General features: G+C 41.7%; 1 protein-coding gene across 1 annotated transcript in view; it reads right to left on the minus strand.

The window, feature by feature from the left end:
• Window positions 1-218: 218 nt before the first annotated feature.
• The window catches only part of psma5 (proteasome 20S subunit alpha 5), a 30,499-nt gene continuing 18,315 nt past the window's right edge, over window positions 219-12,402 (minus strand). Inside the window, exons 6-9 of the mRNA XM_086011240.1 lie at window positions 11,175-11,233; window positions 3,650-3,752; window positions 2,568-2,654; window positions 219-786 (exon numbers count right to left, since the gene is read on the minus strand). Coding sequence (XP_085867366.1) covers window positions 703-786; window positions 2,568-2,654; window positions 3,650-3,752; window positions 11,175-11,233 — 333 coding nt within the window. The 3' untranslated portion in view covers window positions 219-702. The remainder of the gene's footprint in view (window positions 787-2,567; window positions 2,655-3,649; window positions 3,753-11,174; window positions 11,234-12,402) is intronic.

A 12,402-nucleotide genomic window follows, 5' to 3' on the forward strand; every position in this document is an offset into this window, starting at 1 on the left:
AGGCTACTTAGACAATGTGATAGAGGGTTTTGTACCTGTATAACACTATTCTGACACGTTAGGATCATAGAGGGGAAATAGAATAAAAATGATACAGAAATAAAGACAAGACACACCCTTCACCAATGACAATAGATATTGATGTTAATACTTCACCCTATAGTTATCATTCATAGTTGAAATAAAAATATCCACACAAAAAATTTTGGTCTAAAAGGTTCTTTGTTTTTACAAACTCATCATCAGAGGTTTATTTCAGGTTTGAACTCGGATTCCAATTTATAACAAATACAGACAGGACCAAGGTTTAGAACCGTGGAGGCTCAAAATGACAACATTGTGAGGCTTTACTGAATTATAGATCGTGTATCTTCACTTTTGCTTCAACTTTTTTGGTGCATAAGACAAGACTACTTCTGTGTAAAGTTGAACAGAGATTTTAACAACACATCAATAACAAAAATGTATTTAGCCTCATTTGATTCATAATAATTGTTTTAAATGCACTATGTACAGAGATCTTTTCAAACCCTTAAGATAAAAGACTGATGTAATCTGTAATACATAAACAAAAACACTATCTGAAATTGCTCTGTCCTACAATAAAATAAGTTTTATTCTATGAACAAAATCTTCAACAGAGCATGTAACTTTGATTATGTTTCAATTCATACTCAAGGAAGCAATGGTCTGTGCCTGAATTCAGGATTGGAGTTTCTTAATTTCTTCCTCCAGCTCTTCCTTTGTGTACATGTGAAATATTTTTGAAGGTTCCATTGTTGCAAGCTGTAAAAGAATTAAGCAGTTACCACACTCTGGCAAACCTGTACAGAAGTGCTAAAAAGGAACAAAGGTTACTACTACCACCCACACAGCTTTTGTAGTGATGCTCATTACTGGAAATGTAATAAGAATTTATACTCAAGCCTATCCCACATTCTAACTTAATTTACTGAGTGCATTTTTTTCATAATCCTCTGCTTGAAGTCCCTTCACTATTCACTGTCCAAGATGATAGACAGGTGACCTGCTCCCAGGTCTCTACTAGTACAATTTTGCAACACAGTCATTAGGAAGCACAGCCACATTCTAGTTTACAGGAAACTTTGTGCTATCCGGCACCGACGGGACCGAGCTGTTGCCGTCCCATCAAAACTGCCGGACAAACCAGCGCTAATGTTGAAACATACGGAGATTTTGAGCTCCATATCTGGCAACAAACCCTGTTGCTACAGCTTCTAAACAGTCGGCCGTACCTTGCAAGCGTCTCTGTAGCTTAGCAACAGCTTCAGCGAGACCTTGCAGAGCTTGACTGTTGAGAAAAAAATGACGAAAAGAAAAAAACCTAACGAAACGGCTCCTGATTTTTGCCGGTGGCTCGAGCATTCCGGACAGTTAACCTCCGGATAACACAAAGTTTCCTATACTTAAGATAATGTGAATTAAGTAATTTCCTAACATCCCCCTATATCAATTCTATTTCATAATATTCGGCATTAGAAATTTACATGACCAGAAACACTTAAGGCAGCTAAATAACTAAATCAAAAGAACAATCAGCTTTCATTCAAATTCAGCACATTAAAGGCTAAAGTATTATTAAATGCAATGTCTGGCCTTTTGAGAAAATAGGTAGCTGCTCTATTTTGTCCCCTCCCCAGTTTCATTTCATCTCATCTCCTGAAGGCGCTCACTCCTGGAGTTATGGCTCCTTGGGCACTGGCAACCCTCTGGTACCTTGCCCAAATGGACATTCCTCCTGTTTAAGCCTAGAAAATGCATCAGCAAACTATTTCAACTTTTGGCATATGGTGTCACCACAGCCATGATTCTTACCCCACAGCAACACGCACCAAATTGCTACCAGCGGGCAAATAGGAGCTAGGACCTTGGCGGTCTCTCCTCTGCTCGTCAGTCCAAGGGCACGGATACAAATTAGTGCCCATATTGTCACCTTGGGGAGATCAGTGAACTAAGCATAAACCAGAGATCAAACCTGGGACCTGTGTGACTTAGTATCACACCATAAAGTGCACAGAGTTGTCAAGGGGGTTCATCCCATCAAGTTCAATTTGTGGGCCAATTAGTCACATTATGACCAAGAACAACCCAATAATACAACATAACAGGGTACAATTTCCATGGGGGCTTCCCGTTTTCCTGCTGTAATTTTTGGCAGAGAAACAGCATACATTACAGGTGAATGCACTTTGTATTCTGCTCCATGGAGGATTAATGATATTCAGGATAATCTTTCCCACCGATTTTTTTTGTAGGGAGTGTTTCCAACCTCAGGCAGGGTGCTGGGTTGAAAGGAAGAGAAAGAGCCAGCGCAGTGGCTAGGCAGTTCCCCTTCAACAGAGGAAAAACCAAGTCCAGTCTCCCAGACTGTGCTCACATCTAGTTTGTTCGTCAGGGTGGGAGATGGAAGAGCAGGGAAGGAAGGAATATATATTAAAAAAGTGATCAGAATAAAACTTCCCAAACTTCAGAATTAAAAGTAAAATTATTAAAATGAAAGTACACAGCCCCAGGAGGCTGGTTGTACCGTTGGCTAACTTTCATACCTCAATATTAGTAGCATTCAGTTTTTCTTCCATTACTTGTTTCAGGATGGTGAGTGCTGCATTCTTTGCCTCTTCCAACGTCATTGACTAGAATTTTTAAAACAATAATTTAAGCATTCATTCACTCCACTACCAAAGACGCAATTCTGCTCATCTCCACAATAGTTTCACGTTAAAACGGCAGTAGCAATTTTTGAGGCAATGGAAAGTAGAGATAGACACTTGCAAGTGACTTCACAATGGCAATGTGTAGTGAAGTATTAGCATCGTTCATGGAAAGAGATCAATATTTCCAATAAAGGTAACAGCAGTAACAATTAACATGGGAAAAGGATTAGGGAGAGAATTAATAAAACATTTGTTGTGATATACATCAACAGATACAATGGCAAATTATACTTCAACTGGGAATTATTTAGCAAAGTATACGGGAGCGTTTTGTAGCTTTTTTTTTGGCTGTTGAGTAAACCATCATTTTCTGATCAGCTACGTCCATTATAACTCGAGCCTATAACTTGCCCGATTCCAGTTATGTGATGAAGCCACACAGTAAAACTCTTAGTCACAATGGTGGATTGCTACAAGAAGTCAACGGCAAAAATACTAAGGTTCAAAGAAATGCATATGCTACATTAGAGTGTATTCAAAGCTGTGAGATGCTACTGAAAGTTTGGATAACAAAAACCTAGGTTTTGTACCCATATTCAGCAGGATATTCCAAGTTCAATAGATTGCAAGTGCAATTCCCATGCATAATGTATTATCTAAATAATAGATTTTAAATTTCTCCAAGATCAATTTGTCAAGACAATAAATCTACAAGAGCATTTTAGGAAGCATAAAAAAAACCTCTCATTGGTTTCAGAAATTTCACAACCGATTCCGATGGTTGAAAACTAACATCAATATTATTCCCCGGATGACTGCTAATAGCAGTGTCTATGTTACATCATCACTAAATCAGGCAGATTACGCGTTGGCTCTGGTGGCGCTACAGATGTTAAAATACTTTCACTCATGAAATTAAAAGTGGATTACATTCCTGACCATATACATCGTCCTATGTGCATTGGTTCCTGTACCTTACGATAAACCTCCTGTAGAGAGCTCTGGGCACCCTCAGAAGCAGAACCAATCGCTCTCGCGTCACACTGCACAAAGGTCCCAGATGGATCCATATGATACCTGCACAAGAGATTAAAACAAGTCGTGTTCATAATTATACATGCATTAACATTTAGAAATGAAATAGACCAAAAATTGCCTATGATAGGCACAGGCTAGAGACCCACCACTCTTCATCTTAGATAAATCTTTGCAATACATAATCGGATGATACAGTGCAGTTCACTAGCATCAGATGCAGATATGGTGTTCAACTGCTTACCAATTGTCAAAACCTCAAATCCCAAATAAAACAATAATTCAATTGTAAATTTATTCCTTACAATGGACATTAATGTCATTTTATTTGGACACTTAGCAGCCAGTTAGCAATTGATTTGGTATGGGATTTGGGATCAACCAATCTCTCTCTTCAAACACTTTCAATTACTGCAGCTGAGCTGTAACACACTGATCAGCTGCGCAGGAGTGTATTGTGATTTAGGATCAGCTGTTGCATAGGAAGTGAATCTTGGAATACTACAGCTGACCCCAGATCCTGATACTGCTACTGCTTCTGCTCAGCCACTGTTTAAGATATTATGGGGAACAGATAGGGTAGAGAGAAAAACTATTTCCATTGGTTGGGGAGTCTCGGACCAAGGGGCAGAGTCTAAAACTTAGAGCCAGATCTTTCAGAAGTGAAATTAGGAAACCCTTCTGCACACAAAGGGCGGTAGAAGTTTGGAACTCTCTTCCGCAAACGACAATTGATGCTAGATCAATTGTTACTTTAAAATCTGAGATTGATAGATTTGTGTTAACCAAAAGTATTAACTGATATGGGGCAAAGGCAGGTATATGGAGTTAGGTCACAGATCAGCCATGACCTCACTGAATGGCGGCAAAGGTTGGAGGGGCTAAATGGCCTCCTCCTGTTCAGAAGTATCTGAAGAGAGAGTTAATCTACAAATTGAAATTGCAGTACTGGGATCAGCTGTAGCTACATGCAGGCAGTCACGCAGCAGCTAATATTCATGGTGTGCTACATCAAATACAATTGGTGCACCACAGCTGATGCTTTCGATGTTAACTGTGGCTTCAGGGATATCATACAGCTACTTAATAACAGACAAAACATCCATGCTCAAACCAATCTGTTGTATGTCACTTACACCATCAAACTGAACACAATGCATACAAATATAGAATGCATTTCTGAAGTGAATTTGCAGATTAATTAAAACCATACGTTTACAACAGGGAGGCCATTTAGCCCATTGTGATTGTGCCAGGTCTGAGAACAATCCAAAACTAATCACACTGTCCCCCTCTCTCACCCCACAGGATTGTATCCGTTTCAAATATTTATCTAATTTTCCCTTAAATGCATCAATAGTCTCCGCCTCAATCACTCCCTGGAACGAAGCATTCCATGTCCCAACAAGCCCGTGTGTAAAGAAGTTTTGCCTAGCCCTTTCCCTCACGTTTAGTGATTAATTTAAAATAATTATTCCTCATCACAGCTCCCCTACTAGAGGAAATAGACTTTCCCAATGTATTCTATCAAAATTCTTGAATCCCCTCAGTCTTCTCCACTCCAGTGGTATCTCAAGTCTCTCCTCATAACTATAGTTTCACTTGTATTTTATGGGAATTATGTACTGGAATCCCTAGATCTCATTGTTTATCCACAGCCTTCAGTGTCTTTCCATTAAGTGTATCCCCCCATTCCTGTTTTTGTCTTCCAAAAATATATTGGCCCGGATTTTGCAGTCAGCGGCGAAGGAACGGCGCTCTCCACTCATCACTGATAGCTGCCCTGACTTTGTGGGCTTGAGCGGCAACTTGCAGCCATTGGGCGTCTGATCCAGTGCAGCACCCTCTACAGGGGATCTGTGGCGTGCGTAAGCAGGGCAAGCAACAGCATGTCTCTTCAACCAGATTGAAGAATCCTCACTGAGACACGCAGAGTCTAAGCCAGGGAGTATAAATTAGATTTAATTCTATGTAAAAATCACATACCGAGAGCAAAATAAAGAGACAAAGAAAGATGGGATCGAGAGAAAAGAGACAAAGAAAAAGTTAAAAAAAAATCTCCAACACTAATTAAATTCTGAGGGAATGAGACTCCACACTTGTAAAATTAAATTTTCAGTGCCAGAGATGATGTGTGGCAGAAATTATGACTTATCATGCCATTAAAAATTCACTTACACCCGAATGCACCAACCGTAACTTTTTCTGCCGTGTTTAGCGGGTAACTAGTGGGTAAGTACATCAACTTCACGCCCTTACATGGATTTCAATGCCAAGTCCCCTGGCGAGATACCGTTATAGCGCAGCCGGTGGAGGAACAGGGTAACTCGACAGCAACTTCCAGATTTCCACGATTAACTGCACATGTGCGGACTCCAGAAGTTGCTGTCCGATTTACTCCATAGCAACAGTGGACGCCGATAGCTCCACCCTTGTTCTCAACGCAAAATCCTTGCCATTACTTCACTTAAATTGTGTCTGCCTAATCCACGAACCCATCAACATCTTCCTGAATTTGTTACAGTCCTCACTGCTTGCCAAACTGACTCCTTTTATGTCGTTAGCAAATTTTGAGATTGTGTTCCATACACCAAAATCCAAATCATTTATATATATATATACTGAAAACAAAAGTGGACCCAGCACCAACCTGTTATAGCTTTCTGTTGTTTCAGAATCGTTTCAATGGCTCAAGAATGTCAATCCTTCCCCACCAGCCCTGTAGTCATGCATCCATCTTCCCAATCTTAGTCTTCTTAACCGGTCCAGTGCATGGCACAGGAAGCAATCCAGAGATTACCACCCCTATTGGTCCTGTTTTACAATCTACTGTACTTGGTGTTACCAACCAATCAGATTGGTCTACCCTCCTTAAACTCCCTTTGCAAGACCTCAAACATATTCTATGTCACTGCTTCCACTTGACTTTAGGCTGTGCTCTCTCTCCCTTTCCAGATGTTTTTCAACCTATTTTATAATGTCTTTCACCTTGGCATCAGAGAAGCAATATACTATTTGATTATTTAAAAATAAGCTATCTATGCACCAGACTATCAAATTCCCCCACTACCACTAGTAGAACTGCCTCTCACCCTCTTAGTTTGTTCCTTTCTACAGTGCTGTAATGTTGCTCAAGACCACCCTCCTCAGAATCACTGTCTACCTCATACTTGTTGAACACCAAGTATCCATTGGACAGTTCCGGTAACTCAGGACTTCCCTGCATCAGTGAGAGCCTTCTGACTCTGCTGCCCCTCCTTTTCTACATTATGCCTGTGTCCTGAACTATCCAACACTGCCTCTTAGGTAACCACATTCGGAGAGTACCAGCCAGAACAATTGCTGCTGAAGCAGAGATTCTCTGCTCCAAAGACCAAAACTTTTCAAAGAAACTGAAAATGCAGCGGTCAGTGAAGATATTTAAAAAAAAAACCACAAATAATTGAAAATCTGGTTGCAATTTGAAGAGATCTTCTGTGCAAGTACAATTGCAGGAAACTTGGGTATGTGGATTCATAACCTGGGGGCAGGACCATTATTAAGGGTGGAGACCTTTAAGAAGCACCTTAAAACTTACTTTTGACCAAGTCTGCCCCAATATCTCCTTAAGTGGCTCAGTGTCAAATTTTGATTGATGACGCTCCTGTGAAGCGCCTTGGGACGTTTTACTACGTTAAAGGCGCTATATAAATACAATTCGCGACTCTTCCGACGCCCTCCGTCACAAACAGTTTCCTGGCCCCAACCGCCTCCTTTTCACCATGGGCATCCAATCCCTCTACACCTCCATCCCCCACCAGGACGGCCTGAGGGCGCTCCGCTTCTTCCTTGAACAGAGGCCCAACCAGTCCCCATCCAGCACTACCCTCCTCTGCCTGGCTGAACTTGTTCTCACATTGAACAGCTTCTCTTCTGACTCCACTCACTTCCTCCAAATTAAAGGTGTTGCTATGGGAACCCGCATGGGCCCTAGTTATGCCTGCCTGTTCACGGGTTATGTGGAACATTCTTTGTTCCAGTCCTACTCAGGTCCCCTCCCTCACCTCTTTTTTCCGGTACATCGATGACTGTATCGGTGCCGTTTCCTGCTCTCGCCCGGAACTAGATAAGTTCATTCACTTTACTTCCAATTTCCACCCTTCCCTCACATGGTCCATCTCCGACTCTTCCCTTCCTTGGCTTCTCCATCTCCATTTCTGGCAATCGGCTTTCGATAAACATCCACTACAAGCCCACTGACTCCCACCATGCTTCCTGTAAGAACTCTATTCCATTCTCCCAGTTTCTCCGTCTCCGCCGTGTCTGTTCCGACGATGCCACCTTCCATACCAGTGCTTCAGACATGTCTTCCTTTTTCCTCAACCGAGGATTCCCCTCTACCGTGGTTGACATGGCCCTTGACCGCGTCCGTTCCATTTCCCGCACTTCTGCTCTCACCCCTTCCCCTCCCTCCCAGAACCACGATAGGGCTCCCCTGTCCTCACCTTTCACCCCACCAGCCTCCACATTCAACGGATCATCCTCCGCCATCTCCAACGTGATCCCACCACCAAACACATCTTCCCCTCACCTCCCCTTTCAGCATTCCAAAGGGTCCACTCCTCAATCACCCCTAACAGCCCTTCCCCTTGCACCTTCCCGTGCAAGCGCAGGAGATGCAACACATGCCCTTTTACCTCCTCCCTTCCCACTGTCCAGGGCCCCAAACACCCCTTCCAGGTGAAACAGCGATTTACTTGTACTTCTTGCAATTTAATATACTGTATTCGCTGCTCACGATGCGATCTCCTCTACATTGGGGAGACCAAACGCAGATTGGGCGACCGCTTTGCGGAACACCTCCGTTCAGTCCGTAAGGGTGACCCTGAGCCTCCGGTCGCCTGTCACTTTAATTCTCCGCTTCACTCCCACTCTGATCTCTCTGTCCTCGGGCTATTGCATTGTTCCAATGAAGCTCAACGTAAGCTCGAGGAACAGCACCTCATCTTTCGATTAGGCACTTTAAAGCCTTCTGGCCTCAACATGGAGTTCAACAATTTCAGACAATAACCCCGCCCCCATTTTTCATGCTGTATTATTTTACCATTCCCATTTGCAACATTTTATCTTTCCTGCCTCTTACAAAAGCACAGTATGTTCTTTCAATTCCTTCCTCCCCTAACGCTCCCCCCCACCCCGGTCTCTGCACCGGCTTAGTATCAGTTACATCTCCAGCTTTTTCCAGTTCTGGTGAAGGGTCCCAGACCTGAAACGTGAACTCTGTTTCTCTCTCCACTGATGCTGCCTGGCCTGCTGAGTATTTCCAGCATTTTCTGTTGTTATTTCAGATTTCCAGCATCCACAGTATTTTGCTATTATATAAATACAAGTCGCTGAGATGCATTCAGGCAGAGAAATCAGTAGGCATTTGTAAAAGATTGAGGAAATTTGGGTGTATTGTACTTAATGTGCATAACTCACTCATGCGCAAAATTCCGTGATCTTTAGGCCGCACATTTGATTTATGCCCAGATTGCATGTGTCTGAGCCTGAATACACAGGACATTCCAGGCCATCACATAAAAATTAATTCAAAGCAATTATTCACTCAAGATCAATGCGGATATCCTAAAGGCAGTCTTGCATTGCAGCTGTTTCTACAGTCATATGGAGTACTGATCTGAAAGGGGTTCATGCAGGGTGCACTTCATGGGCATCAAAACTCTGTTATACAGGAAACTTTGAGATATCCGGCACTGACGGGACCGAGCTGTTGCCGATCTATCGCCGATCTATCAAAACTGCCGGACATACAAAGTTAATGTTGAAGCATACGGAGGTTTTCATCTCCGTATCCGACAACAAACACTGTTGCTTAGCAACAGCTTGTAAACAGTCGGCCCGTACCATGGAAGCATCTCTGTAGCTTAGCAACAGCTTCAGAGAGACTTTCCAGAGCCCGACTGTGGAAAACAAAGCCACAAGAAAAAAAACCTAACAAAACGGCTCCTGATTTCTGCCGGTAGATCGAGGTTTCCAGACATACAACCGCCGGACAAACCAAAGTTTCCTGTATTGCCTTGCCGGCAGTCACACTCTTGCCGCCATGCACAGAGCTCCGTTTCAGTTGGTAACATTTTTAAGGCTTTGGAAGAACAGATACTTTCTCAAACGAATGTTTAAAAAAAGTGTTGTTTTATAAAATGTCCATGTAGTCCAATGTTTTAAACATGGCGTGACACACAAGTTATTCTCCACATATGTCACGTCAAATCATTGCAAAATGGCCTCCCCATGGGATCTCTCAGCTGCATTGGAGTCAAATCAGAACCCAACTCTGGAGCAACATAGCGCCACTTTCACATTGAAACTCCTATGCTTCTTGTTGGCAAAGCAGCTGGTGATTGCATCAGGACTTCTGAAAGGCCTAACTCAACATCCAAATCTGATGCTTCAAAAGACAATTCCCTCTTCATCGATTACATAAATAAGGCCCATTTGCCAACTTAATTCAGTATCTGAGAAGGTAGCCGATTACCAGCAGGACTGCCAGCAAAACTGTTACAATTGCAAAATTAATCTGATAGTGCATGCTTGAAAATTCAGAGCTGCAACTTGTTCAGTGTTACCACGCACAATGTTGCAAATATTTATCTAATTTTATTGGAATCGAAGTTTGTTCACTGCCAAGCTTCTACATTACTGTAAAAACTACCATATCATGTTTATTTTTGCAATGACCTCAGCAGAATTAGAGCCAGAGCTGTATTTTAATCATAATCACTGCTTGGCAGAAAAGTATTTTCATCAAGGTAGTTAAAATTTGAAAAATTAACATGACCAATTAATCTCCAAAGCTCCATTTACAAGGTTGTGCCGTTAACCCGTTCAACATTACCAACCTGAAAAATGCCTCAAGATTTAATCACATTAAAAAAGAAGTGAAAGAAGTATTTTGAATTACCGTTGTGATTTGTTGCTTAGATGCAAAAATGACATGGTCAGTTATAATAAATGTTCAGTTTGCGATGAACATAGAGTTTGTTATTTATGAAATCTAAATACAAAAGTGTTTCTAGTTTAAACATACATTATTTATAAGTGGCTATGCTAAGCTACTCATACAGCCCCACCATGGGCATTTTTAAAATGTCAAAAGCTGCTTGTGAGGCTTAGTGTCAACAGAGATATTTACTGGGGTTGCAGAACTCCCTACCTTTGACCTGAACCCAGTATCTGACGAGAGAGCTTCAATGTCTCAAATATGTCAAGTTATGACCTGATCTCACTAACAGATTGTCATAACATTTGTTACAGGGGAAAAAAGCAAAAGGTACAGAAAATGTATAACCACAAAACAAAAGACAATCTAGATGTTCAAACATATTATACATGGTTCAAAGGGTATGCTCTGACACTTTCAAAGTGCCATAATGCACTACCTTGAATAAGATAAAACATGCATTCAGTAGAAAATATACTCACATCTGTGGTCCCTTTTCGTCAATCCCTCCAAACAGCAATGCAACACCAAATGGTCGGCTCTGAAAAAAATTAAAAATCAGCAATTTAAACCACAACGTTCTATTTAAGCATATAAATAATATATTTAAAAAAATTCTTCTTCTACCCTCCTCCAGTTAAGAAAACAATGATAGATGAATGATGAAACCGCTAAATGCAGGTTTTTCGTGATCAAGCAAAAATTCGAGTCAAAGCAGACAAGTCATGTTTGCCCTCCTTTCCTTCACCACCAGTCCAGAAAGCACCAGTTTGGCTGAGTCCGTGTTAAACACTTGTAATATCATAGAAGTGACAGTATTTGCAACCACTTGGGACCCTGTGACAGAAACGGGACTCCAGGATAGAACCAGGAATCAAGTACCATGTCTAGCTATAGTGGGGGGGGGGGGGGGTGTGGAGGGAAAGACGGGCAAGAAATTTCTTCTGTGCACTACGTGTAACAAAATTGTGAAGTCATCTTTAAAAGCAGCAACTGTATCTGGTTTTAAACATATGGAAAAATTACCACAACCAGCTGATGCGTTCAAATGATTAAATACATTGATGGCCCAGATTTTGCGGTCAGTGGCGAAGGGACAGCGCTCGCTGCGGACCTCGAAAAAAGCAGCACAAAGTTTTAGCGGGCTCTAGAGCGTTGATTTCCCCATTCCAACGTGACTTTGAATTTGGCGCCATCTGTGCCGTCTAGCAATAGTGCAGGCTGATCAGCCAGCCAATCAATCAAGCTTCGCAGAGACAGCAAAGCAGGAAGTAAAAAGCACGGATTGTCATTCATTTTACAGAAAGCGGAATAAAGTTTGGGAGATACACATTGGATTAAGGTAGAAGCTGAATACTCAAACAAACTTAAAAAAAAAAATTAAATCTTGGGATTTTTAAAATGTTCTAAGGGAATGAGACTCCACACTTACAAAATTAGCTTTTCAGGGCTAGAGAGATTGTTCAGCAGTAATTATGATTTAGTACGCCATTAAAAACTCAGTTAAACTGCATTCAACAAGGCTTAACATTTTCAATGGTTTTTACAGCGAGAATAGTGCGTAAAAAGTTCACGTCAATTCACTGATTCTGCATTGATTGCATCTGTGAAGACTGCAACAGCGCACGCTGTGGAGGAGCAGGATATCACTGATAGCAACTTCCAGATTTCCAGGTTCAACTGTGCATGTGCAACACTAGAAGTTGCTGT

Source organism: Somniosus microcephalus, chromosome 18 (genome assembly GCF_052327205.1).
Source record: "Somniosus microcephalus isolate GS21.2 chromosome 18, FLI_Smic_1.0, whole genome shotgun sequence".
Taxonomy (NCBI): Eukaryota; Metazoa; Chordata; class Chondrichthyes; order Squaliformes; family Somniosidae; genus Somniosus; species Somniosus microcephalus.